Source organism: Vombatus ursinus, unplaced genomic scaffold (genome assembly GCF_900497805.2).
Source record: "Vombatus ursinus unplaced genomic scaffold, bare-nosed wombat genome assembly UNPS02011334.1, whole genome shotgun sequence".
In the NCBI taxonomy this organism is placed as follows: domain Eukaryota; kingdom Metazoa; phylum Chordata; class Mammalia; order Diprotodontia; family Vombatidae; genus Vombatus; species Vombatus ursinus.
Genome location: NW_020951112.1, coordinates 9,616,895 through 9,642,431, shown reverse-complemented (window position 1 = coordinate 9,642,431; position 25,537 = coordinate 9,616,895). Strand labels below are relative to the sequence as shown.

The window sequence follows — 25,537 nt, the reverse complement described above, 5'->3', positions numbered from 1 at the left end:
TCTCTCTCTCTCTCTCTCTCTCTCTCTCTCTCTCTCTCTCTCTCTCTTTCTCTTTCTTTCTCTCTCTCCCCCCTCCCCCTCTATCCCTTTCCCTCCCTCTCTCCCCCCTTTCCCTCCCTCTCTCCCCCCTTTCCCTCCCTCTCTCCCCACCTTTCCCTCCCTCTCTCTTCCCCCCTGTCCCTCCTCTCTTCTCTCTCTCTCTCTCTCTATCTTTCTCCCTCTTTTTATTCTTTGTTATAAGAAATGACTTTCTGGGTTGGAGAGTGGGGAGGGATAAACTGGGAGCTATAGATGATATAAAGACAAAAGACATCATTATATTTGTTTTTTATTTTAAAGAGCAAATGGCCACTTGGGGTTTAACCCTTCTAGTCTTCTTTCTGTAGATTTTACCAGACTCAGAAGCATTCCAAGATGTCCAAGGCAAGAGACATCGAGGGAAGCATAAGTTTAAAGTAAAGGAAATGTATTTAACAAAGCTGCTGTCAACCAAGGTACACGGAGCATCCTGGGAATGCGTTCATTTCTACCAAGGGGCTTATGATGGGTTTGACTTAATTTCTACTGATGTGTGAAAATGTTACAAATCCCTAGCAACTTTTAGCAAAGCAAGATGAAAGCTAAAATTGTATATATTGCCTTTTCCTTATTTCCCTTAAAAAAAAAAAAGTCAACTGCAGAAATAACAGCACTTACCCAATCCATACAATAGTGTCTTAAAATGGGATTCTCCTATTGTTCCCTGGCCCATCCCCCACAGTTTGCTGCATTTTTTTTTTTTTTTAGTTTGATGGTCTAATTATCCTTCTTTGTTGACTCATTATTTTTGACAAGCAACAGAACTCCTTCCTTGGACTCGAAACAAGAAAGCAGTAAAAGGGTCAGCAGATATAAACCTGGATTCTGTGGCTGCCTTAAAAAAAAAAAATAAGAAATTAAGAATTCTGTTCACATCATGGACAGTGCTGGAAGTGAAAGCTGGTAGAATGCCAAATCTGTAGCCAATTCAACTTATCTGGCTTTTGGTAGAATGAACAGACGTGCTGGATTATTTTCCTCTTAAAATAAGCCTAGAAAAATATTATTATCTGCACTGGGCCCTGCAGCTGTAAACTTACTGACCATACTGTCCTGGATTACAGGACTGAATTTGTTGAGAGCCCAGTAGATTTGGTCGGTGCACAGAGAACGGCAGTGGTCTTGAATGGTTCTGCCCTATGTAGCTTTTGTACAAGACTCATATGCTCTAGAAAGCCACAGCAAGACCCCAGGCTAGGAACAGATGCACTAAGAGGGGAAACTGTCAGGCTCGGCCGTCCCCGCTTGACTTCTTCCCGCCTGGATATCGTTAATGAAGACCAAGCGTCTTGCCGGTAGGGTTGTCATCTCAGTCGGGCACTTGGCTTTACCTGGGCAGACTCAAGTCCTCCCACTTCCCAACTGACTAAACAGCTTTGCTGTTGGTAAGCAGGGGCTTATTATTTTGCCCAACCAAATCTGAATCCAAAGCCCCCATGTGCAAGAGCTTTGCCCTTCCAGCTGTGGGTCTCATCTGCTTTGACTCCCTTTCCCTTTAGGGTCTCTTTCTTTGGGTTTGGCCACTGGCTTATGCTGCTTCGTAGACAACAACCTGGTCTCCTCTCCTCTTTCAGGTGGCCATTCACTCTGTCTTGGAAAAGCTTTTCCGAAGCATCTGGAGTTTGCCCAACAGCAAAGCCCCGTTTGCCATCAAATACTTCTTTGATTTTTTGGATGCCCAGGCTGAGAATAAAAAAATCACAGATCCTGACGTCGTACATATTTGGAAAACAAACAGGTAGGCAGAGGGGATGGGGAAGAATGTGCGGCGTCGCTGACTGTTTATAAAAACCTCAGAGAGCATATTAATGAGAAGGACAGAGGAGGTTAATAGAAGATTCAGCCATCTGACAGCGTATTTGAGACTTCTTTATCAAAGTCTCGAAAACAATAAAAAAGACCCTCTGTAATTTCTTTCCTAGGATTCCCAAAAATCGGATAAAGATACAGACAAAGCCTACACTCTTGAAAGGACATTTTCATCCTAGCTCCCTCTAGGATACAAGAGTCTTCTAGGTTGAACAGGAAAGCAGGAGCTGAGCTCCTACCCATCATTCAAGCTCATGGGTCATCTCCCCATGAAATGAAGCCTTCATTGCCATCCCTACCCCTCCCTCAGCCATCCGTGACCTCCCCTTCTCTGTATTCCCATAGAACTGGTTGGGGCCTTTATTGGGCACTTAGGATATCTTGCCGTGGTGCTCTTATAGAACGGGTTCATTTCATCATCTTAGTCACCACCCCCTCTACGGCAAGGAGCCAGCATGGTAAGAATGGTAAAGGATGCAGAATCTGGATCCAAATTCTGGCTCTGCCCTTCATTTGGTGTGCAACTAGACAAGCCTCTAGGTAGCACAGGGGGTAGAGTGCTGGGCCTGGAGCCAAGAAGATCCGAGTTCAAATCTAGCCTCAGACACTTACTGGGGCAAGTCACTTAACCTCAGTTTCCTTATCTATAAAATGGGGATAATAACAGCACCTATCTCCCAGGATTATTATGAAGAAAAATTGCAAAAATAAAATATGTAAAGCCCTTTGCCAACCTTAAAGCACTATGTAAATGTTATCAATTATTCCTATTATTATTATTATTATAAAATACATCAATCCTTACATTTAATCTTTACCACAACCCTTTAAATTAGGTCTTCTGGGTATTATTTAGCTACATTTTGTTTGTTTGTTTGTTTTTGGCTAGGCAGTGGGGTTAAGTGACTTGCCCAAGGTCACACAGCTAGTAAGTGTTATGTGTCTGAGGCTTGATTTGAACTCAGGTCCTCTTGAATCCAGGGCCGGTGCTCTATCCACTGCGCCACCTAGCTGCCCCTAGCTACATTTTGTAGATGATGAAACTGAGACAAAAGGAGACTGTAGCACAGTTCCTTGCACATAGTGGGTGCTTAATAAGTGTTTATAGACTGACTATATGACTTGCCCATTGCCACATAGCTGGCTTCTCTCCTGACTACAAGTCTTACCAGTCTTTCCTCCCATAACTTCTGCCAGGCTCAGTTCTCTAATCTGTAAAATGAGTAGACTGGATCCTAAGATCTTTTGCTTCTCTAGGGAGGGAGTCCTTCCCACATCTCAGCCCTTTCCTTTCCATAACAGTTCAGAGGTTGATTGCCTTTCACTTGCATTAATGAGTCTCTTGGTCTTCAGTCTGTTTCCCTTTAATCCAAATGGCAGATTATTGCCAGATAAATCAACCAGTCCATCCACAGACATGTAGTATGCCCTGGAGATACAAAGTCAATCAAGTCTATATTTATTAAGTGTCTTCTATGCACCAAGCATCATGCTATGTGCCAGGGACACAAAGAAAGGCAAAAGGCGGGTTCTGCTTTCAAGGCGCTCACAGTATCAATGGAGGAGACAACATGGAAACAAATTTGGGCAGGCATTGTGTTTTGATGCTCCTGATTCCTCTAAAAAAGTGCCCATCTTTCTGTCCAGAACCAAGCCCGTAATTAATTTGTACCTTTCTTATGACATCTATCGCATCTTATTCTATACTCTGTTTGTATTGGATCCTGTTCTGTTTCCTACTAGAGGACAAGCTCTTTCTGGGGCGGGGGAGAATGTAGGGGTGTCCTTCTTATCTTTTCTTTTAATGAAAGGGGAAAAAAACCAACACAACCGATCAATACATTGAAAAAGTCTGAACATATGTGCACTGTGTATCACCTATGGATTACCTCACAAAGGGGTGGGTTGGGGGTGTCTTCTCATTTGTCATTCGAGTCCGGCTTGATCTTTATAATTTTGCTAATTCACTTTTGTTGTTTTTGATGTGCACTTGGTCTTTCTATTTAGAGTGTCGTGATTTCTGTGTGTAGTGTTTTCTTGGCTCTGCTTACTTCATTCTGCGTCACTTTGTGTAGGTCTTTCTATGTTTCTCTGTATGTATCACATACGTCATTTCCTAAAGCACAGTAATATTTTGTTATATCCATATACCACAGTTTGTTTAGCCACTCCCCAACCAGTGGACATCTGCTGCGTTTTCAATTCTTTGCTATCCCCCAAAGTGCTGCTATAAATATTTTGGTGTATGTGAGGACTTTCTTCTTATCAATGGCTTCCTTGAGGTATAATACCAGTAATGGAGTCTCTGGCTCAAAGGGTATGGACATTTTAGTCACTTTGGTTGTACCATTTCACAGTTTCACCAATAGTGTGTCAGTGTACCTATCACTCCACAACCCCTCCAACATTGCCATTTTTTTATCGTCTGATAATTTGTAGGGTAAGAGGTGAAATCTCAGGCCTGCTTTGATTTGCATTTCTCCTATTATTAGCAATTTGGACCGTGCTTTCTTATGATTGTGAATACTTTGTACTTCTTCTTTTGAGGATTATTTGTTTGTATCCTTTGACCATTTATCTACTGGGGAATGCCTATTGGTCTTACGCATATTTATCAATTGTTTTTATGTTTTGGATACCAAACCCTTCAAGAAGTTTGACACAAAGATTTTTCCCATTCTCCCACTTCTCTCATCTTAGGTGCATTAATTTTGTCTGTGCAGAAGCTCTTCAGTTATCTCTCATCTTTTGTGACTGTCTCTGTCTCTTATTTGGTTGAGACTACACCTCCTATCCATAGCTGTGAGAGATGCATCTTCTAATTTTTTTATAGTATGATCTTTAATTTTATATATCCCTTTTGGAATATGGCGTAAGTTGTTGAAATGCTTACTCCCTTCCCCTTTACTGTGTGTAAGTACTTTACAGATGTCATCTCACTGAATCCTCACAACCGCCCTAGAAGGAGGTACAGTTTTTAGTAGCTACATCTGACACTCAAGGAGGTGGTAGTGGTGGGAAAGTGACTTGGCCATGGTGGTACAGCTGGTGAATGACAGAGTCAGAATTTGAATCCAGATCTCCTGACTCCAAGTGCTCTTCCAGCGACAATATTATTTTGTATTACGTCAATCCATCAAGGACCTGTGATTTCATGGTGTGGAAACTCCTCTACCACCACCATTGCCAAATGAAACCTGTTTGTAACTTAGCATCTCAGTGAGTTGCCTGATTTTTATCCCCGTTTTACAGATGAGGAAACTGAGGCAAGCAGGGGACTTGTCCAGAGTCACACAGCTAGTAAGTGTCTAAGGCTGGTGTGAACTCAATTCTTCCTGAATCCAGGCCCAACACTCTCCCCGCTAGAACACCTGGCGTCAGTTTCCTAATTTGTAAAGTGGGGATAATCAAAGCACCTACCCCATAGGGTATTTGTGAGGACCCAATGAAGAGAAAGTATATAAGGTACTTAAAGCTCTATGGGAATATATATGTATTGTTATTACACTTACAAGCTGTGCGCCTGTAGGCAAATCGGGCAACTCTCTAAGACTCTAAGTTACAGGCAGGTTGCATTTGGCAGTGGTGGTGGTGGTGGGGTCACGGGTTCCTGAAAGATTAATGTTAAATATGAAATACTGCAGTCACTGGAAGAACACTGGACTTGGAGTCAGAAGACCTGGGTTCAAATTCTGATGGCCAAGTCACTTCCCCACCTCCATCCCCTACCTCCTTGACAGTCGGTCTTCTCCTTATTAAAATGGTGAGGAAATCTTTGCATTGGCCACCCTACAAGGTCATTCATGGTGAGGAATGACTTTATCAACCTTAACATGAGTTATTGTTATTTTGGAGAGCATGCTGCCTTGGCAGTTTCACATTTCAAGTTGTTTCTCCCCTCTGGTTCCACCTCCAGCCACCAGTCTTAGGAAATCTTAGTCATAGGTTTGAAGTTGGAAGTGACCTTAGACGTTATGTACTCCAACCCTTTCAATTTACAGATGAGGAAACTGAGGTCCAGTCTGGTAAGGTGTTTTGCCTGGGATCACGCTGGTATTAAGTAGCCAGGATTTGAACCCAAGTGGCATCCATTTTCCATTGCACCACAGTGCTTTGGATAAGAAGCATCTTCTTCTTCCAATAAAGATAAAGATGCCTGTTTTTAGAATATGATAGACATGTCATGAGTGTCATGAACCTATTGACCAAGAAATCTCCCATTTTATGGAACAGTCTTCCTCTTCGCTTCTGGGTCAATATCCTGAAGAACCCTCAGTTCGTCTTTGATATCAAGAAGACGCCACACATAGACAGCTGTTTGTCGGTAATTGCCCAGGCTTTCATGGATGCATTTTCTCTTGCGGAACAACAATTGGGGAAGGTGAGATGCGGTTTGCTATTTCCTGTATTTATACTGTAATCTATGAGTTTGAAGTAGTCTGCCTTTCTTGTAAACATTTTAAACCAGCTAAAAAGAGACCATCTGGATAGTGTTCATTTCGTTTATAATCAAAATTGCCTGTAGATTATTATTTACACCTTGGTTTGTTGTTGCTAAAATAATACACTTATATATGAATACACCATCTTCTCCCAACCCCATAGAATGTAAGATCCTTTAGAGCAGGGATTGTTTGTTTTTTATCTTTGCATCTCTCATACATAGTAGGTGCTTAATATATACTTGTTGATTGATTGACAATGAAAACTAAAGTAGTAGAAGGTTTGGTTTTGTTTCCTTATTTGGAAGATTTATATCTGGGGGGAGGGGAGACTATCTCACTTCTGAGTTTGTTTTTTAACTTTCTGGGAAAATTATACATTAAAAAAACATTTTAAAATGTTAATAAAGCGAAACCACTGAAATTCACAGAATCATGTTCCATTTTAATGTCAACAAAGAATGTTCATTTGAATATAACCCCATGATTTCTTGATGGCAGTATCTTGCCTAGGATTTCTATTTACCATTGTGAATATTGTTTTCCTGGCTTCCTCCTCTGATCAAAAGCACAAAATAAGAAAGCTTACCAAGATAAAAGAGAAAAACAAACTTTGGAGAAAGTACCTTGCATGACATCTGAGGGCCCGCATGTATCTGAACTTCCCAAGCAATAGCTGGGATAGAATTCTCTGACAATGTTTACATGAAGCTTTGGCTCTTCCCTGGTCACATTTTTGGAGTGCCTGGAATGGAGGCAACTGCTGGATGCTAGTTTATTCACTTAAATATGCCGACCGGAAGATGCTAATGAGAACAATTAGTACAATTCCCTTGGTTAAGTTCCCTGTAAACCTCCGTCTTCAAGATAGCTTGCCCAGTCTCCCAGGATCTGGCTTTGAACCACAGTGATGGGTTGGTCACCTGCATCATCATGGATTCACTCAACAAACATTTACTAAACATCTGCTGCGTTATAGGAAATGGGCAAGGCACTGAGGATGCAAAGACTAAACTGAAGCATTCTCTGCCGTCAAAGAGCTTGCTTCCTATTGGCAGGGGTGGGGAGGAGAACTACGGAGTCACAGATAAACAAAGATAAAATACGTACGCTGTAATTTTTCGGAGGGTGCCACCATTTTGGGGCTGGGAATCAGAATAGACTTCACGTAAGAAGTGGCGCTTAGTTCAGCCCTGAAGGAAGCTGGGGATTCTGAGAGGTAGAAGTGAGGAAGACTGGCGTGGAGGACAGATAGCGGAGATGAAATATCGTATTTGAGGAACAGTAAGTAGGTCACTTTGGTTGGCACGCAGAATGTGTAAGACAGGGGAATGAGTAATCAGCCTGGAAAAGTAGGGCAGACTAGACGTTGAAGGTCTTTAAATGCCAAATAAGAATAATTAATCTGTGTGGACTGGAGATGGTCTTGAAGTCAATAATACCTGGCTTTGGATCTGCCTGTAATGTGTCCTGCAGCTTGGTGGTGCAGTGGATTACTGCTGGGTCTGTAGTCGGGAAGACCTGGGTTCAAATCCAGCTTCCACTAACTGTGTCACCCTGGGCAAGTCACTTAACCCTGGTTGCTTCAGTTTCCTCATCTGTCAGATAAGCTGGAGAAGGACGTGGCAAACCAGTCCAGTATCTCTGGCAAAAAAAATCCCAAATGGGGTCATGGAGAGTCAGGCACGACTGAAAAAAACAGAAGTTTCATGCAAAAATGAGCACGATAGAAGACAAAAATTATGGCAGGGATTTAACAGAAGCAGAAGGGATCAAGGAGAGGTGGTAAAAATACACAGAAGAACTAGACCAGGAAGATCTCAACTCAACCTCAACGATGACCATGATGGTGTGGTCACTGACTTAGCACCAGGTATCCTGGAGAGGGAAGTCAAGTGGGCCTTAGGAAGCCTCGCTGACAGTAAGGCTGGTAGCACGATGGAATTCCGGCTGAGCTGTTTGAAACCCTAAAAAACGATGCTGTTAAAATAGTGCTGCATTCAGTATGCTGGCAAACTTGGAAAACTCAACAGTGGCCAATGGATTAGAAGAGATTCGTTTACATCCCAGTCCTAAAGAAGGGCAATGACAAAGAATGTTCACCTTACCGAACAATCGTGCTCACTTCACCTATCAGCAAGGTTTTGCTTAAAATTCTGCATTCTGCAAGCTAGGCTTCGGCAATATGTGAACCAAGAATGACCAGAAAAATGGGCTGCCTTTCAAAGAGGCAGAGGAACTAGAGACCAAATTGCCCACCTTCACTGGATTATGGAGAAAGCAAGAGAGTTCCAGGAAAAAAAAATCTACTTTCGCTTCATTCGCTCCATTGGCATTGTTCCAGTGACTGTGTGGATCACAACAAAATGTGTCAAGTCCTCAAAGAAATGGGAGTACCAGATCATCTTACTTGTTTCTTGAGGAACCTGTATGTGGGCCAAGAAGCAACAGTTAGAACTGAACATGGAATAATTGATTGGTTTAAGATCGGGAAAGGAGTACGACAAGGTGATATATATTGTCACCTTATTTATTTAACTTAAATGCAGAGTACATCATGCAAAATGCCAGGCTGGATGAATTGAAAGCCAGAATTAAGGCTGCCAGGAGAAATATCAACAATCTCAGATACGCAGATGATACCACTCTGGTGGCAGAAAGTGAAGAGGAATTAAGAAGCCTCTTGATGAGGATGAAAGAGGAGGGTGTAAAAGCTGGCGTGAAGCTTAACATCAAAAAAACTGAGATCTTGGCAACTGGTCCCATCACTTCCTGGCAAATAGAGGGAGAAGAAATGGAAGCAGTGTCAGATTTTATATTCTTGGGCTTAAAGATCACTGCAGACGGCAGCTGCAGCCATGAAATTAAAAGACGATTTCTCCTTGGAAGGAAAGCTATGGCAGATCTGGACAGCACACCAAAAAGCACAGACATCACCTTGCCAACCAAGGTCTGTATACTCAAAGCTACGGTTTTTCCAGTAGCAATGTAAAGCTGTGAGAGTTGAACTATAAGGAAAGCTGAGTGCCACAGAATTGATGCTTTCAAATTGTGGTGCTGTAGAAGACTTCTGGAAGTCCCTTGTACAGCAAGGAGGTCATATCAGTCAATAGTTAAGAATTTAATTCAGTTATTTACTGGAAAGTCAAATACTGATGATGAAGCTTGAATACTTTGGCCACATAATGAGAAGATGGGACCCACTGGAAAAGACCCTGATCCTGGGAAAGATTAAAGACAAAAGGAGAAGGGGAGAGCAGAGGATAATATGGATAGAGAATGTCTTGGAAACAACAAACATGAGCTTAGACAGACTTAAAGAGATAGTGGAGGATAGAAGGGCCTGATGTGCTATGGTCCACAGGGTCATAAGTCAGACATGACTGAATGACTGAAAAACACAACAACAAAAAGATGGCACAGTAGACCGAGGGCCAGGCCTAGAGTCAGGAAGACTCAAATCTGGCCTTAGACACTTAACTAGCTGTGTGACACTGGGCAAGTCACTTAACCCTGTTTGCCTCAGTTTCCTCCTCTGTAAAATAAGCTGGAGAAGGAGATGGCAAACTGCCCCAGTATCTTTGCCAAGAACACCTCAAATGGGGTCACAAAGAGTCGAGCACAACTGAAAACAACTGAATGACCATGGGCAAGTCACTTAACAAATCTCCCAGTGTCCCCCAAGCAACTCTCCAAGACTAAATTATTAATGAGCCCCTGATCTGCACTGGATAGAGAATTTCCACGCCAAGAGGAACACAGATTAAGAGCATTAAGGACTCTTAGGGGTGGTCTAGTCCAATAGCTTCAATTTCAGAAGAGAAAATTGAGGCCTAGAGAGATGAAGTCATTTGTTCAAAGTTATACAAGTATCATCATGATGGACTTGGGACCAGAAGAGATCTCAGAGGTCATCAGTCAGTAAGCATTTATTAAGCACCTACTATGTGCTGGGGATTGGGCTCAGTGCTGGGGATACAACAAGAAGCAAAGGAGATGGTCCCTGCCCTCAAAGTGCTGATAGCCTAATAAAGGAGACGATGAGTAAACAAATAAGCAATATACAGAAAAAATAGGAAATCATCAGAAAAGGCACCAGAATGAAGAGGAGTTGGGAAAGCCATCCCATAGAAGATGGGATTTTGGTTGGCATGTAAAGGAAGCCAGGAAAGGCAGCTAGCAGAGATGAGGCTGGAGCACATTCCAGGCCAGAGAAACCGTCCCGAGCCAAGAGATACAGAGTATCTTGTTTGTAATAACCTTGTTTTCACCAGACTTTATTTTTTCTTGCCCAAGATTACACAAAGTGTAAGCACCAGAGACAGAACTGGGGGTCTCTCTAGTCTCACACTGCCTCGTTAAATTGATCAGATTTCTCCCTTTGATGACATTACAGGTCAACACCACCGTGTGTATTCTACATGCTGCTCTTTTGGCTTGGCTTTCATCCTACCTTATGTGACTTCACCCGAGTCATGCAAGACTAGGGATTTTATAGTCGATGTACTCTTACTAGACAGGACAAGAGAGTCACACCGACTCTGTGGAATTTGTAGGCTAATCAGTGGTACCGAGAGTACCATTCCTTGTGGAATGTTCTGGAACCCTCTGAAATGGCCTTCTTCCTCCTTTCCCTGCTCCCACCCCTGAAAAGAGAGGTAAAAGATATCTGAAATTGCTCCTGCCAATTACCAATTATTCACTGCTTCCATGGTAATGTAAAGAACCCACTTACTTTGGAGACAATCACGTCTACAATCAAATCGTTCACAAGTGCTGAAATTCATAGATAGGTGAGGATAGGAGCAAATGTTTTAATTTCAGGCTTTTACTAGCATTAGTATTGAATTATGATTGAAATGAGGCCCATTGTTACAGTAACTCAAAATCATGTAAAATAATCATTTGTGTTCTTTTATGAGAGGAAGGCAGAATATATTAGCATTTATTCCACCTGAAAATAACAGTGAGTCACACGGTGATGTCAATCAGTCATGGAGTCAACAGTATTTCTTAAATGCCACCCATGTGCTGGCCACCATGACTAGATGCTAAGGATTGCGGGCAACATCACTCCTTACGTTTTTGTTTTCTTTTGTTTTTTAAGGAGGCACCAACTAATAAACTTCTTTATGCCAAGGATATTCCAAACTACAAAGAGGAAGTGAAAGCTTATTACAAAGCAATCAGGGATTTGCCTCCATTGTCGTCTTTGGAAATGGAAGAATTTTTAACTCAGGAATCTAAGGTATGACTAGAAAGCCAAAGCAGGCTGATATTTGTGGTATTCCTTCTTGAAAACTGTTTTCTGGACTCTCAATCCTTTATTTAATCTCCCTTTAAGAAACATGAAAATGAATTTAATGAAGAAGTGGCCTTGACAGAAATCTACAAATACATCGTAAAATATTTTGATGAGGTAAGTGTTAAAACTATAATAATTGTTTCTCTCTTCTACCTAAGGATGTTATAGGATTTGGATCGGGCTATATTACTGATCTGGGCTGACCTTTGGACAGTCATGAGTTGGGTGGATCCTGGCACCAGGCCAAACCCTAAATTTTGGCTCTAATTCTCCCAGTCCTGACCCCTGCTCCCTGGGTATAAAGTGGATCTGGCCTGCCAGCCACACAGATACAGACTTAACTTCAACAGGGGGAGTGGGGAGAAAAGGAACCAGCATATTTATTAAGCACCTACTATATGCTAAGAGCTTTACAAATATCTCAGAAAGTCAACTTCTCCCATTTAATGTGACTTGATATTAAATGGGGTTGGCTTGTACTTACTCATAAATTAGCACTAACCTTGTAATCTGCTTTAGTAATAGCTGGTTGTATCGCCTAGGTCTGGTACTCAGTGATTATCTAGATGAAATTATGTCCATTTCTTTTTCAATACAAAAGGAAAGATTATTTCAGTAAAGCCATTCTCCACTATTAATTAATTCCCATTGGTCTAGGTTTTTCTTTAGGAATTCATGCAGAAGCATTCATGAAATACACAGTCTCCAAATATATGTTAATTCCCCCCTTCCCTCATTCCCCCCACTCAGTCACGCTGGGCCAGGCTATCCATGTCAGTGGTGAGAATAGCTCACCCTTTCCATTTTCTACTTTGAAGACCCAAGTGAAGCAATAAGGTAGGGTAGAGGTGATGAGTTCCTTCAACATGATTCAGCATCCTTGTTTTCAAGGGGCAGGGGTGAATAGGGTAGACCTGGGGAAGGGGAGGGTGGGGACCTATTACTCCCCGATCAGGGTGCCTGACCCTCCCTCTCGACACCCCTTCTTCCTGTCCCCCCCCCTTCCTCCCCACCCCCTGGCCTGCTGCACTGGATGGAGGTGAAACAGCTTCCTGCATGCTGGCTGCCTCGGTTGCTTGTGGTGCTTGGAATGGCTGTGATAATAATGCATAAAATAACCTGGCCAGTGAGAGGCTGGCCTCATATCTGTAAGTAAATAAATGGTATTTCATGGGAGCTGCTATTTCCAGCAGGAGTGTTGTTGATCCTGTGATAATGACTTAGTAAAAACAACTTGCAGAATGAGTATGTAAATGACCGAGGCAAACGGTGGCATCTGTTTCATACAGATTTTTTTTTTTTTTTACCCACTCATGGCATTGGGAATGCACAAAGGAGGGAGTTATAGTGCTTAAAGCCACACTATCCAAAGTAACTGTTCTGATTGTCAACAGATTCTAAATAAACTAGAAAGAGAACGAGGGCTGGAAGATGCCCAGAAGCAGCTTTTACACGTAAAAGTCCTATTTGATGAGAAGAAGAAATGCAAGTGGGTGTGAACATCATGGTGTGGCCTGGCTTAAGATGGTGAAATTCTTCCGACAGCTTGGAACAAAATGGTGGCTCGAGCTACGTTGGCGCCTTTAAAAAAAAAAGTTTGCACATAGATTCCTGGAATCTTTCGTAAGAGACCAAGGCACATGCACAACTTTTGGAGAAGCTGACCAGCCATTGTGCCTGTTGTAAATACTGTGGAGACCCTTGTGTAAATATAGATGTCGTGGTGGTTGTAAACAGCCTCCTCGTTTACAGAGAATACAGGGCCAGTAAGCAAGTGTCAGTATTATTGTAACTACAGTTTCCACTTAAGCACAATGATTCAAGTGGTTTTGTCTCAAAACTACAGCTATGTAGCACTTGTGACGATGCTGAAATCCAACAGTAAGAGGATGCTGCCAATGCCAAACGCATAATGTGAAGTGTGGAGGGATCTCCCGTCCACAAGGAGGTGTGAGTGGCGGGTCGTTGGGGCAACCTCGAGGACTTGGCAGTGTCGAAGCTCGTCCCCAGTAGTTCTTGGAAAAGGTGACTTCAAAATGTGGTGGTGTGTTCACTTAGCATTTGTGTGTGTGTTTTTTAAACCAAAAACTTAACAGTGTGGCAACATTGTTGAAAGGGCTCGTGTTTTTCGGTAGTCACCAACTGCATTCCATCAAACTCACCTGTATTTCACCAGTGGCCTAAAGCAAGTGCTTTGGTTTGTCTGGATGCAGTAGCCATTTGCCATGGCGCTGTGTTTCTGCCTTGTGTTGCATCCTTGTTTTTATTCAAAAGTACCAAATGTACTTGACGGTGAACGTGTTTGCTGATAACTTACATGTTTTTTTAAAAACCTTCCTCATTGACATTTATTATTTCTGTGCACAAACCTGGCACGAGAATTCGATCAGAGCTCTTCTGGGTAGAGTGCCTCATGTGTCCATCCCACCATCTCTAAACTATCACTTCCCCACATCCTCCTTGCTTTAGGTCTCAGGTGAAATCAATGGGTATTAACACCTGTAAGTGTGTGGTAAGATGATGATACATTTTACATTACATTACATGAAATTGCTGTACACACTGGAGTATTATATCTATATAAAGGCCCGAGGCCTGAAAGGTATTAGTATACAGCTTGGTATCTTTGTCTTATTATGTATTTTTTAAAGAGTATTCCTCAAAGGAAAAAGTCCAAAAAAAAAATACCCATTTTCATTCATGCCTTCGTTCAAATGATCCCTTTCTAGTGATACTGTAATCTTTTATTGCTGGTTTTATATCCTGGATTTTTGCTGCTCATGACCAAGTTCAATACCACTGTGTTTTCCTTATAGTATAGCAGAAGAAATAAATTGTCATCACTGTCAACCTTTCTTGTGGCACCTCACCCTCTCGGCTGAGGTTCAGAATTCCCAGTTCCAGCCTATGAAATTTCCCTACAAGTCAATGATCCCATGCCCCTTTTAAAAGCACTTGCCAACACTGTAGTTAACATCAGGTTTAAAATTTGCATTTTATCCTAGATGAATGCAAGTGTCTTTCTCCTCCCACTCACTATCTGGTGGAGTGAGAAGGGTCAAACACCCAAACAATGAGCAAGGAGAATCGTAAATGCCCTAAACAGGCACTTTTCCTGATTCCCATAGCTTTTGACCATTGCCTGTCCTGTGGACACACCTCAAAGATACTACCAAAAAGTCTCCCCCATAGGTGTAAAAGGTGAGAGGACGGGTCCCAAAATAAAGCTGCTACCGTTTGGAAAGAAACATGGCGGAGTTTTTGAATGAAAGAGTGGGTATGGCAAACAATGGTAGAAGAGAGAGCTTCCCAAAAGATGGCCCTTCTTTGGGGTGGAGGATCAGCTGTGGCTTTATCATAGTATTTGCTGAATAATACTTTTTAGGGTTCCCCCCTCAAACCCTTTGGCACACGAGTATTGCAAGGGTTGGGTTTGCTCTTCCAGTGACTGTGCTGGTAGGAACTTTGGGCAAATTGTTTACCTCTTTGTGCCTCAATTTCTGGAAAATCTTTCTAAGCTACCTCACAGAGGTGGTGTGAAGACTCACTGATGTTTGTAGAGTGCTCGTCGATTCTCCCCCGGAAAGCACGATCTAATGCAGCTTTGTGGAGCACACTAGCCCAAGGCAACGAACAGCCTGATCAGACGTGCTGAAGACAATCAGTAACTGAGTCCATATTAAACAGCAGCCAGAGAAACAACTGTCAAACAATTTCTATTGTTAACTTTATTTTCTGATTTGAGGTGAAGGTCAATTTATTTATAAGCTTTTTTTTTCCTAACACTAGTGTCTACAGCAGCATTTTATGATTAATTCTGTTACTTTTTCAGTATTAGGATTTAAAATCAATTTCTTGTATACATGATTGAAGCTGTTCTTGGAGATGAATGTTTTAAATGTGTATATCCAAAATAAACACTTTGATGTATCAAAGGCTATTAACTTGCCACTTACATTTGCTTTTATCATGTCTTTAATTTTTTAAGGCGTTGTATGGAAATGTTCTTAGGAGACACATTTTGGCTGTGGACAGATATCCTGGATGTTAAGGAAGTCTAGTTTGTGCTAAGTGGGCCCCTGCCTCATTAAATTCTTGGACTTTGATATTTACTCTCTCAAGTAATCGCAGCAACTCATATTTATGTGGCACTTTTAGGAAGAGGTCTAGATAATTTATATTCCATTTTGTTTTGTAGAGTTGAGATTTCATTAGTTGGAATGAAATTATTCCAGAGTTCCCCTAATGATGTTCTATAAAAAGTTGTGGCTTGGTAAGAGAGAGACACCATGGTATGGACTGAAAAGATCCTTTGAGCTGGTATCAGGAACACTTGGGTCCAAATCCTGATTCTTCTCATTATCTGGCTATATGACTTTGAGGAAGAGTGAATGATGGGTCTTAGTGGTCACATACAGGATGAGAAGCTAACAATTGGGTTAAAAAAGGCTGCCTTGAGGATATGTGCATGGTAAGTGCTTTATAAACAATAATAGGCACAAATGTGAGCAAGGGAAAAGAAAGAGGTGGCAGCCTGCTTAAGGTTTTTAGATACAAGAAAGAGGCAGTTCTTAACACTTTTTAGCATGAATGAGCTATGTGTTGGCAGTCCTTTCTTTTTACCAGTATTTATTGAAGGGAGACAGTGTGCAGCAGGTCGGGTCAGCACTGCTGGGTTCTAATACCAGCTTTACTAGCTGCTCCCCTGGTGATTTTGGCAAAGTTATTTCCTCTTCCTAGCCTTCAGTTTCCCCCTATGTAAAATGAAACAAGTAGACTAGATGGCTTCTAATTTCCTTACCACTCTGATCCTATGACTTTATTGGCTCTCTGAGTCATTCTAAATCAAGAAGACCCAAAAGAAACATGTTCACAGCTCTGCCTTCTGGGGCTGAAGAGAGAACAAGTTTAAGCCTCAGGCCACAACTGTCGTGCCTTACTGCTCACTTTACTGCCCCCCCCCCAACTCAAAACTCCTCTCTTCTCCAGGATAAATGTGCCCAGTTATTCAGCTCCTCCAACTTAGCCCACATCATGAATTCAAGGCCCTTCATCATGCTGGTTGTCCTTCTTTGGACACTCCCCCATCTACCAGGCTACTGCAGCAAATTAAAAACGAGCCAATACGTACTGGTAGAAAAATATTTATTCAACTTTTAAAATAAATTATGTGCTTTTGAAAAAAGCAGACATTTATAATGAGCATAGATTTCAAGAGATCGCGAGGTGCTTTCCTGTAGTGGTGACAATGAAGTACCTTTAAGAAAAAAATGGTTGTAATCAAAATGAGGATATTTTTATCAGGCCGCCTTATTAGCCACTATCTCCCAGATGGAATGCAATAAGGGAACCAGGTTTTAGAAAGAATGCCAGAGTTTACTCAATTTAGAGTAAAATTAAGGAAATAATTTTGAACTTTGATTCCCATATCACAGTTCCTTTTAAGGGGGGGTGTGTTTATACTTCTTAAAGGATTATAAGTAAACATCCTAACAAATTTCTGAGAACGATTCTTTTAATGCAGCTTGTCTTTAGTGCATACTTAAGCAACAGGGCACATAGTTGGTACTTTTTCCAATTACAGGCAAGATGTTCTTTTGGCAAAGGGGGAATCAGGCCTCTCAGTGCCACAAACGTGCCAGTTTCCATCTTTACTGAGTCACTGATCGGACCGCCCTGCTGCCGCCTCACTCCCCGGGAGGCCCGAGCTCTTCCAGCTGCCTCCGCTGAGCAGTTTCCAGTTCTGCCAGTCTTTTTCGAAGGAGAGACAGTTCTCGGTCATGTTCCTCTTCCTGAACCCAGGGGAGAAGCACAGCAGAGGGAGAGTTACCGCTCTTTGCTGCCTCACTCGCACACTCTGCCCACTCTGACCTCCCTCCAGCAGCAGGAGGAGGACAGCAGGGTCCATCTGCCCCACAACCTCGAGGGCTGGATTATCAGCCAGTCCTGCCTCCCACTGTAACCCTGAGCAAGGCTCATCTTCTCAAGCTGTAAATCTCAGCAGGGAGCTAATTAGGAAGTAAGAATGCACTTCCATATCACATCTGTATTCACACAGCTCTCTTCCAACAGGGCCTTAGTTTGTACAGTAATTTATAAACAAAACACTGAACCATTCCTCTGAAACCAACTAAGGTTTGGAGCTTTGAATTTTCAACGTTCACAACTTACACTATAAAATGCAACTTATTTAATGAGCTTTCAAAACTCTGCAACCTCCTTGCAGTCAGTGACATTCCCCTACAAAGCCCCTCCTTTCTGCTGCCTGTACCTCACTCCCAGAAGGCGAGCAGGCAAGATTCCAATCGCCACTTGTCTAAACTGTCCTAACAAGTGGTTTAGAAGGGGAGAAGATAAAATTTGAGGACAAAAAGGAAGCTTATGAATTTTTCAAAGGTCATCAACTCTACTCACAATTTAATTGGAAAAGACTAAATCAGTAGAATGACGTCCATCTAATTATTTTCCCAACATAAAACAAAATCTGAAAATACTCTTACCGGAAGGTGAGGGGGGAAAGATGTTTCCACCCCAGAAGGCAAGGGTGCAGACAACAAATTCACAGAATTGAATGATGTTGCTGGGGGCATGTTCGGAACCAAGATTAAAGTTCGAAACTCATCATGTCTTCTCTGTATATCCTTCAGTCGTTTTTGGAGCTTAGTGTAGTCTTCGTATGGCACATTTTGTCTTTAAAAAAGAAGTCATATTGTTCCCCTGAAATACATCTCTCTTCAATATGCAATTCAGCATGCTCTGAAGTGGAGAAGGTTCACAGGCCTACTCTTTTTTTTTGCCTAGACAATGGGGTTAAGTGACTTGCCCGGGGTCACACAGCTAGTGAATATTATGTGTCTGAGGCTGGATTTGAACTCAGGTCCTCCTGACTCCAAGGCCGGTGCTCTATCCACTGCGCCACCTCGCTGTCCCCCTACTCTTTTTAAATAAACAACGTTAATGGGCTATCGAGTCGCTCTATAATGCAGATCTTCGATGTGAGGGCTTAATAATAATGAGCTCAGCTCTCCAAAGATCCTCAGTTGCATCAGTATAGGCACTGCCCTTGTGATACTAATCTCCCAAATTTCTTAATTAGCGGCTTCTTGGATCTTTGCTTTTAGGCTCTGATAGCACAGCTGGACTCCAACAACCTCAGGCCAACCAATCCCACCCAACAACCAAGGCATAGGAATAAGGTTTTGGTGAATATTTTACATATTTATCATTAAGTCAATGGATTAACTGTATTTTAAAATAATTCCATTGCTACCTTACACTCCAAAAAGTCTTTTCCAGCCAAAATAGCAAATGGCCTCCTACAACTCACGAAACATGTAAAATGCAAATGCAAAATTTAAGGAAATGGGAAAGCTCCACACAGGCCAGTAATTTGGTAATTTGCCCACATGGTGCCCACCTCTAGCAAGGATGAGACGGGGGATGGAGAGGATAAGGAAGGGGATCACTTGGCGGGCTTTCCTGGGCTCCCCAAAGCACACAGACTTGTGCATGAGGACCACCCCTGCCCCTTCCTGTTCCCTCGGCTACTGCTATCTAGTATCTAAATGGATGTGGTGCACAGAAAAGAGTGTATACTTTCTTTCACAAAGGGAATTTGATGCCCTCTATTACTGACTACAACATGGTCTACTGAAAAGTTGGTACTGACTTGGGAATCTAGAAACTCCAGGATGCTTCCTTCACTGAGAAACAATTATGAACATTTTGGTGGTAACTACTCCCTGGAACATCACTGTACACAGTTAAACATTACCATCTTGTGTTATGGGCAATTTCAGGTCCAGAAGGCCTGGGAGCTGGAAGCAGGCTACTGTCGGTGAACTGAAGCTGAAACTCTTTTTGTGAACCACACTGAAAATAGGCATATATATTATGCTGGTTTCAGAAGAGTGTGATGGGAAGCCCTTGGGTCCTTTTTAGGTTAGACAAGGACCTCTGGCTCTTCAGAGTGAATGCTGCTGACACTGTTCTCCTCAGGGCACGGGTGAAGCTGAGAGGCCAAATGCAAGACCCCAAGGGCCCCAAGACTGGCCCCTGGCTTACAAACCACAGACTGTTGTTTGCAGGGCATTGCTGGGCTACCTCTCTGCTTCTCAGAAGAATCTTGTGGTAGGCCAGCCCCCACAGGCCACTGGCTGCTGCTCTGGTTTCCCAGAACCCCTGGCCACTGCACACCAAGGATGTTTGTGGGTATAAAGGGTGTTGGAAGAAGCCAAAGTTTAACCTCACAATGTGAGTGATAAAAAGCATTTTGTTACCTATTTAAAACCTGATTTTCTGTTTCCAATTCTTCATTTTTTGCTTCCAGAAGTTCTACTTTTTCTTGCAGTTTCTTCAACTTGTTTTCATAGAGGGATTTTCTCTATAAATATAAAGAGGTCTCCATTTAATGCACATATGGGAATTCACAATCTCTCCCTTAGTTCAAATGTCACTGAATATATTTTTCTGCCCCCCGCCCACAAAAGTCCCACAACACCTTTAGTCACCTCCTCTAAAGTTTTTAAAGATGAGATTTTATTGAAATGGTAAAGGTATCAACCCCACATTTCCATCTCATTCGCAACTGACCTGACAAACATTTATAAATGTTAAATCAGAAAAACTGGTGTCACTAACAAAGTTGCATGTAACCTAAAGATCACCCAGGAGTTGGATGTTACTAACTTTGTCTTCTGCACAGCCATCACCCCCACTTAGCACAGTGCTTCACCTAGACATCACAAGCTGTGACTTTTCTCAGCCCAAACCTCTCTGGATTTCGGTGGTGGGGGTAGGGGGGCAAATCCTCGAAGCTTCTTTAGCTTGGGAGGGGGCCTCTACAAGGTCCTGGAGAACCACCCCAAACCTGCACCCAAACAAGGAAGTTTGAACTGACCAGCAAATACTTGAAGATCTTGGGACCAAAATGGCTTGGGCATCCCAGGTACTTTATATTTATTATTGAATATTTTATTTGCTAAAGTTGACTGAACCTGCCTATAACCGGAACCTCATCATAAAGGCATTTTCCAAAAATTTATAACCTGCTATGAGACTAAAGTCAAAGCTAAAAACATCTTTTCAAAGGATTGAATTCTTAAAAAAAATACAAAGTAATTTAACAGCCATACCTGGTTTTATTAAGAAAAATATTTCTAAAAATTGACTTTTGTTCATGTAACCCTATTTAAAAGCATATGAGGAAAAATCTCTTTTTAATAAAAGGGCTAACTAGGTAATTTCTTTAAATAAAGGAATAATTATTGCTACAACTGCAAATAATTTCGTTTTGTAAAATTGTGGCATGTATATAATGTCTAAGTGGAGAAAAACTATTACAAATATTAGATGGTTCATTTCTAGTAATTGCAGGCTCCAAGTCTTGTGCTGGGTTTTCAAAAAAGGAATCACTGAACATGGCATCACTTCTTTTAGGACCTATCTAGAATATCATGTGGCCATTAGAGCACTCCATTTGTTCTCATTACTTCTTTAAAAAATGACAGATACTAGCTTATTAAGTAATCAGCAACATCACCCATTAACAATCATTTGAAAAAAGCCTATCATAGGCAGGGCCTTCTGCCCAGTTCTTGGAATGCAAGGAGTCAGATCAACGAAGATGTGACAGATTCCCCAAAGATTAAAAAACACCGCCACACCAGGTAAGATGCTATGGGAGTTCGGAAGTGCATGTGAGCTGGCTTTGCCGAAGGTGGGAAATGAGGTGGACCCTGGTAGAAGGGCAGCGATGAGATGCCTGGAGGGGAAGACCAGTATTCCACATTGAGGATATGCCTTAGGTTCCCAGAAGGACAAGGGGATCCTTTCGATCTGTAGGGACCTTGGAAGATCACACAACCCAGCCCCCTAGCTCCATGGGTGAGGTAACAGAGACCTAGAGAGGGAGTCACTGGCCCCATCACTAAGCGGAAGAGTTGAAGCCAAGTCCTGTTACTTCAAATCCAGGGTTTTTTCTAGCCTACTGCAATAGCTTCTGGGGGAGTGTTTTTTAGGGAGAGATAAAGCTAGTTAAAAATACAGATTACAGAATTTTTAAACTAGGCATCAACTGCTTGACTACATGGCCCTTTTCTAGACAAATGCAATGTAATCAGCTCTCCTCCAGCCTGCCCTCTGCTTCATAGCAACATAGAGCTATAGCCAAGAGAGCCTGGAGAGACCATCTCCTCATTGGAGAGGTAGGGAAATGGAGGCCTACAGAGGTCAGAAAGTCGTACAGGGAGCAGGCATCAGATGTCAATGATCATGAAACATTTATTAAGCATCTACTATGCGCCTGGCACTATGCTAAGTGCTGGGGATACAAAGGTGCAAAAGTCTATTCCTGCCCTCTAGAAGCTTACAGTCAAATGGGGGAGACGAGCAAGTAAGTACAAACAAGCTATATACAGGATAAATGGAAAATAATTAGCAGAGGGAAGGCACTGGAATTGAAAGACTGAAAAGTATGTGTTGGGGAGTAATGTACAAAAAGACTTGAAAGGTAGGAAGTGATGAAGGTTATAAAGGGCCTTGAATGCCAAAGAGAGCATTTCATATTTGATCCTGGAGGGGATAGAGCTGGAGTTTATTGAGTAGGGGAGCGACATGGCCAGACTTGTGCTTTAGGGAAATCACTTTGGTGGCTAGAGGGAGGATGGATTGGAGTGGAGAGAGACTAGAGGCAGGCAGACCCTTCCCCCCACCCCCTGCCAGCAGCTATTGCAATAGTCCAGGGGTGAGGTGATGAGGACTTGTACCAGACTGGGTCATGTCAGGCAATGTCAGAGGAGAGAAGGGGGCATGGGCATATTTGGGAGATGTTGCAGAGGTAAAACTGACAAGCCTTGGTGACAGCTTGGATGTGGGGAGAGAGAGAGTGAGGAGTCCAGGATGACTCCGAGGTTTTGAGCCAGAGGGCCTGGGAGGATGCTGTTGCCTTCTACAGTAATACGCAAAGTTGGAGGGGATGAGATACGGGGGAAGATAACAAGATTTATTTTCTGCATACTAAATTTAAGATGTCTACTGGACATCCAGTTTGAGATGTCTGAAAAGCAGCTGGAGATGTGAGACTGGAGGTCAGCAGAGAGACTGGGGCAGGTTAAGCAGATTTAAGAATCATTAGCGTATGAAAAGTTTTTGCACAAACAAGGCCAATGCAACCAAGATTAGAAGGAAAGTAGAAAACTGGAAAAGAATTTTTACAACCAGTATCTCTGATGAGGTCCTCTCGTCTAAAATATAGAGAACTAAGTCAAATTTATCAGAATACAAGTCATTCCCCAATTGATAAATTGTCAAAGGATATGAACAGCAGTTTTCAGATGAAGAAATTAAAGCCATCGATAGTTAAATGAAAAAATGCTATAAATCACTATTGATTAGAGAAATACCTTTAAGGTACCACATCACACCTATCAGGTTGGCCAACACAATAAAACAGGAAAATGATAAATGTTTGAGAAGATGTGGGAAAATTGGAACACTAATGCATTGTTGGTGGAGTTGTGAACTTGATCCACCAACCATTCTAGAGAGCAATATGGAACTATGTCCAAAGGGCTATAAAAATGTGCATAGCCTTTGACCCAGCAATAGCACTTCCAGGGCTGTATCCCAAAGAGATCATAAAAATGGAAAAGGACCCACATGTACAAAAATATTTATAGCAGCTCTTTCTGTGATGGCAAAGAACTGGAAATTGAGAGGATGCCCATCAACTGGGGAATGGCTGAACAAGTCGTAGTATATGAATGTAATGGAATACTATTGTGCAATAAGAAATGATGAGCAGACAGACTTCAGAAAAACATGGAAAGACTTGTATGGACTGATGCTGAGTGAAGTGAGCAGAACCAGGAGAACATTGTACACAGTAACAGCCACGTTGTGCAATGACTGACTTAGACAGACTCAACCCTTCTCAGCAAAGCAAGGATCTAAGATATCTCCAAAAGTCTCATGATAGAACATGCTATCCACATCCAAAGAAAGAACTATGGAGTATGAATGCAAATCGAAGCATACTATTTGCTCTTCTTTTTTCTTCTGTTTTGTTTTGTTTCCCCTTTCTTGTGGTTCCTCCTATTGGTTCTAATTCTTCCTTACAACATCACTAATGTGAAATGTATATGGATAGCCTATATCAGATTGTGCACAGTCTTGGGGAGGGAGGAAAAGAAAAATTTAAAACTCAAAAGCGTATGGAAGTGATTGTTAAAAACTAAAATTAATAAAGAAATCATTAGCATAGAGATGGTAATTAAAACCAGGGGAGCTGATGAGATCTCCTGTAGAAGGAGAAGAGAAGATGACCTTGGACAGAACCCTGAGGGACAGCTACTGTTCAAAGACATGATATGGAGGAGGATCCAGCAAAGGAGACAGAAAAGGAGCAGTCAGATAGGCAGGTGGAAAGAAGAGAGGGGTGTCCCAAAAAACTATAGGGAAGACAGTATCAAGGAGGAAGGGGTGATCAAAAGTCTGAAAATTAAAATCAAGTCTGAAAGTCAAGGAGAATAAGAAATGAGAAAAGGCCACTGGATTTGGCAATTAATGGTTTTGGTGGAACAATGAGGTTGGAAGCCAGACTGTCAGAGGTTAAGATGATGTGGGATTCAAACACAGGCCATCGGATTCAATAGTCAGTTTCCCCTGAGTTGGAAGGGACTTTGACAGTCATCTAACCCAATGATTTATACCTCAAGTGGGCTATGTCATGAACCCTAGGGTAAATAACCAGGCTCATTGGGACTACCTCCACTACCACTCCACCACCCCTTCACCCATTATTGTGCAACATCCCCCAACTCCACATGCTCCCTAGATGGTTGTGCAAGCTGCAAACCCCACCCTCACACCACAGCTGACCACAGTCTGGGTACCTGCAAACCCTCTCAAGCTCTCCTGGCACCACTGTGAAAGCCCCTGCTCCCTGCCCCCTTCCTCTGCCTTCCAGGTCACCTCATGGCTAGCATAGGGGCTATTTGACAGAATTGGCTCTGCACGAGGGGGGAGTGGCTGGGGAGTAAGAGCTCTGCCTCACCACTTTTCATTCAGCAGAAGTGGAGGGGTTGCAATCTGTACTGCCGATCTGACTGCATTATTTTTTTCCTCCAAACCCACCCCTCTTAGTCTCCCGGTTCTCAACACTCTCTTTACCCTTACCTCCTACCCTCCACTGAAACTGCTCTCTCCAGACTTGCCAGTGATCTCAACTGTCCAATCGAAGCCTGTCCACTATCTCCATCCTGCTTGGCCTCTCAAGTGTCTGACACTATTGACCACACTCTCCTTCCAGATGCTTCCTCTTACTTCTCTGGGCTGCTGAAAACATGTGTATCACCTCTAAAAATTCCTATCTGCACATTTAAAAAAACTTGGAAACAGAATTGTCTGATCTGTACTATTTATCAAAAAAATACAAAACCTTTCATATAGATTGTTTATAAGAACAAGTGACTGACATCAGGGAAGATTTACTAATTTATATTCAACAATAACTTTTGAATTACTGGAGGATAGGACTGAAAAATGAGTACTGGGATTCAGTTAGAAGAGCCAAAGATACACTTCTTCCATGTAGATTTATGCATGTTTGTGAGGTATCTTTTTCAGCTGACAGTCATTAAAACCAAGTTATCAAGATAAGCTAAACTTAGAAGCTGATGCTTGAATTGCTAAGACACAAAGTGTTTACCAAGATCTTCAAAAAAGAATGAAACATCTTCAATCATATTGCTGTCCCTAAAAATACCACTATTTGAGTAAGAGCAAAAAGGTTTTCCATACCATTAATAAAGAAAATATTATTTTCAAAATACATCTCATTCTTAAAGCTCTATTTTAAGTTGCAAAATGTTATAACACAAATGTCATAACTTAAGTAAATACT

At 42.1% G+C, this 25,537-nt stretch overlaps 2 protein-coding genes across 9 annotated transcripts in view; one reads left to right on the top strand and one right to left on the bottom strand.

The window, feature by feature from the left end:
* The window catches only part of PLXNC1 (plexin C1), a gene marked incomplete at its 5' end in the record, with an annotated part of 215,740 nt that extends 200,166 nt beyond the window's left edge, over positions 1 to 15,574 (top strand). The window contains 6 exons of the mRNA XM_027855804.1: positions 387 to 494; positions 1,653 to 1,816; positions 6,121 to 6,268; positions 11,437 to 11,577; positions 11,674 to 11,748; positions 13,029 to 15,574. Of these exons, the coding sequence (XP_027711605.1) occupies positions 387 to 494; positions 1,653 to 1,816; positions 6,121 to 6,268; positions 11,437 to 11,577; positions 11,674 to 11,748; positions 13,029 to 13,133 (741 nt within the window). The remainder of the gene's footprint in view (positions 1 to 386; positions 495 to 1,652; positions 1,817 to 6,120; positions 6,269 to 11,436; positions 11,578 to 11,673; positions 11,749 to 13,028) is intronic.
* A 1,191-nt stretch (positions 15,575 to 16,765) lies between these two features.
* CEP83 (centrosomal protein 83) overlaps positions 16,766 to 25,537 on the bottom strand; it is a 115,545-nt gene continuing 106,773 nt past the window's right edge. For 6 of the 8 annotated variants that reach the window (XM_027855869.1, XM_027855871.1, XM_027855870.1 and 3 more), the window contains 3 exons: positions 19,914 to 20,017; positions 18,135 to 18,324; positions 16,766 to 16,891 (listed from right to left, as the gene is read on the bottom strand). In XM_027855869.1, coding sequence (XP_027711670.1) covers positions 16,784 to 16,891; positions 18,135 to 18,324; positions 19,914 to 20,017 — 402 coding nt within the window. In that variant the 3' untranslated portion in view covers positions 16,766 to 16,783. Of the gene's footprint in view, positions 17,427 to 18,134; positions 18,325 to 19,913; positions 20,018 to 25,537 lie in introns of all 8 variants that reach the window. The other 2 variants (XM_027855873.1, XM_027855875.1) reach the window with 1 other exon arrangement.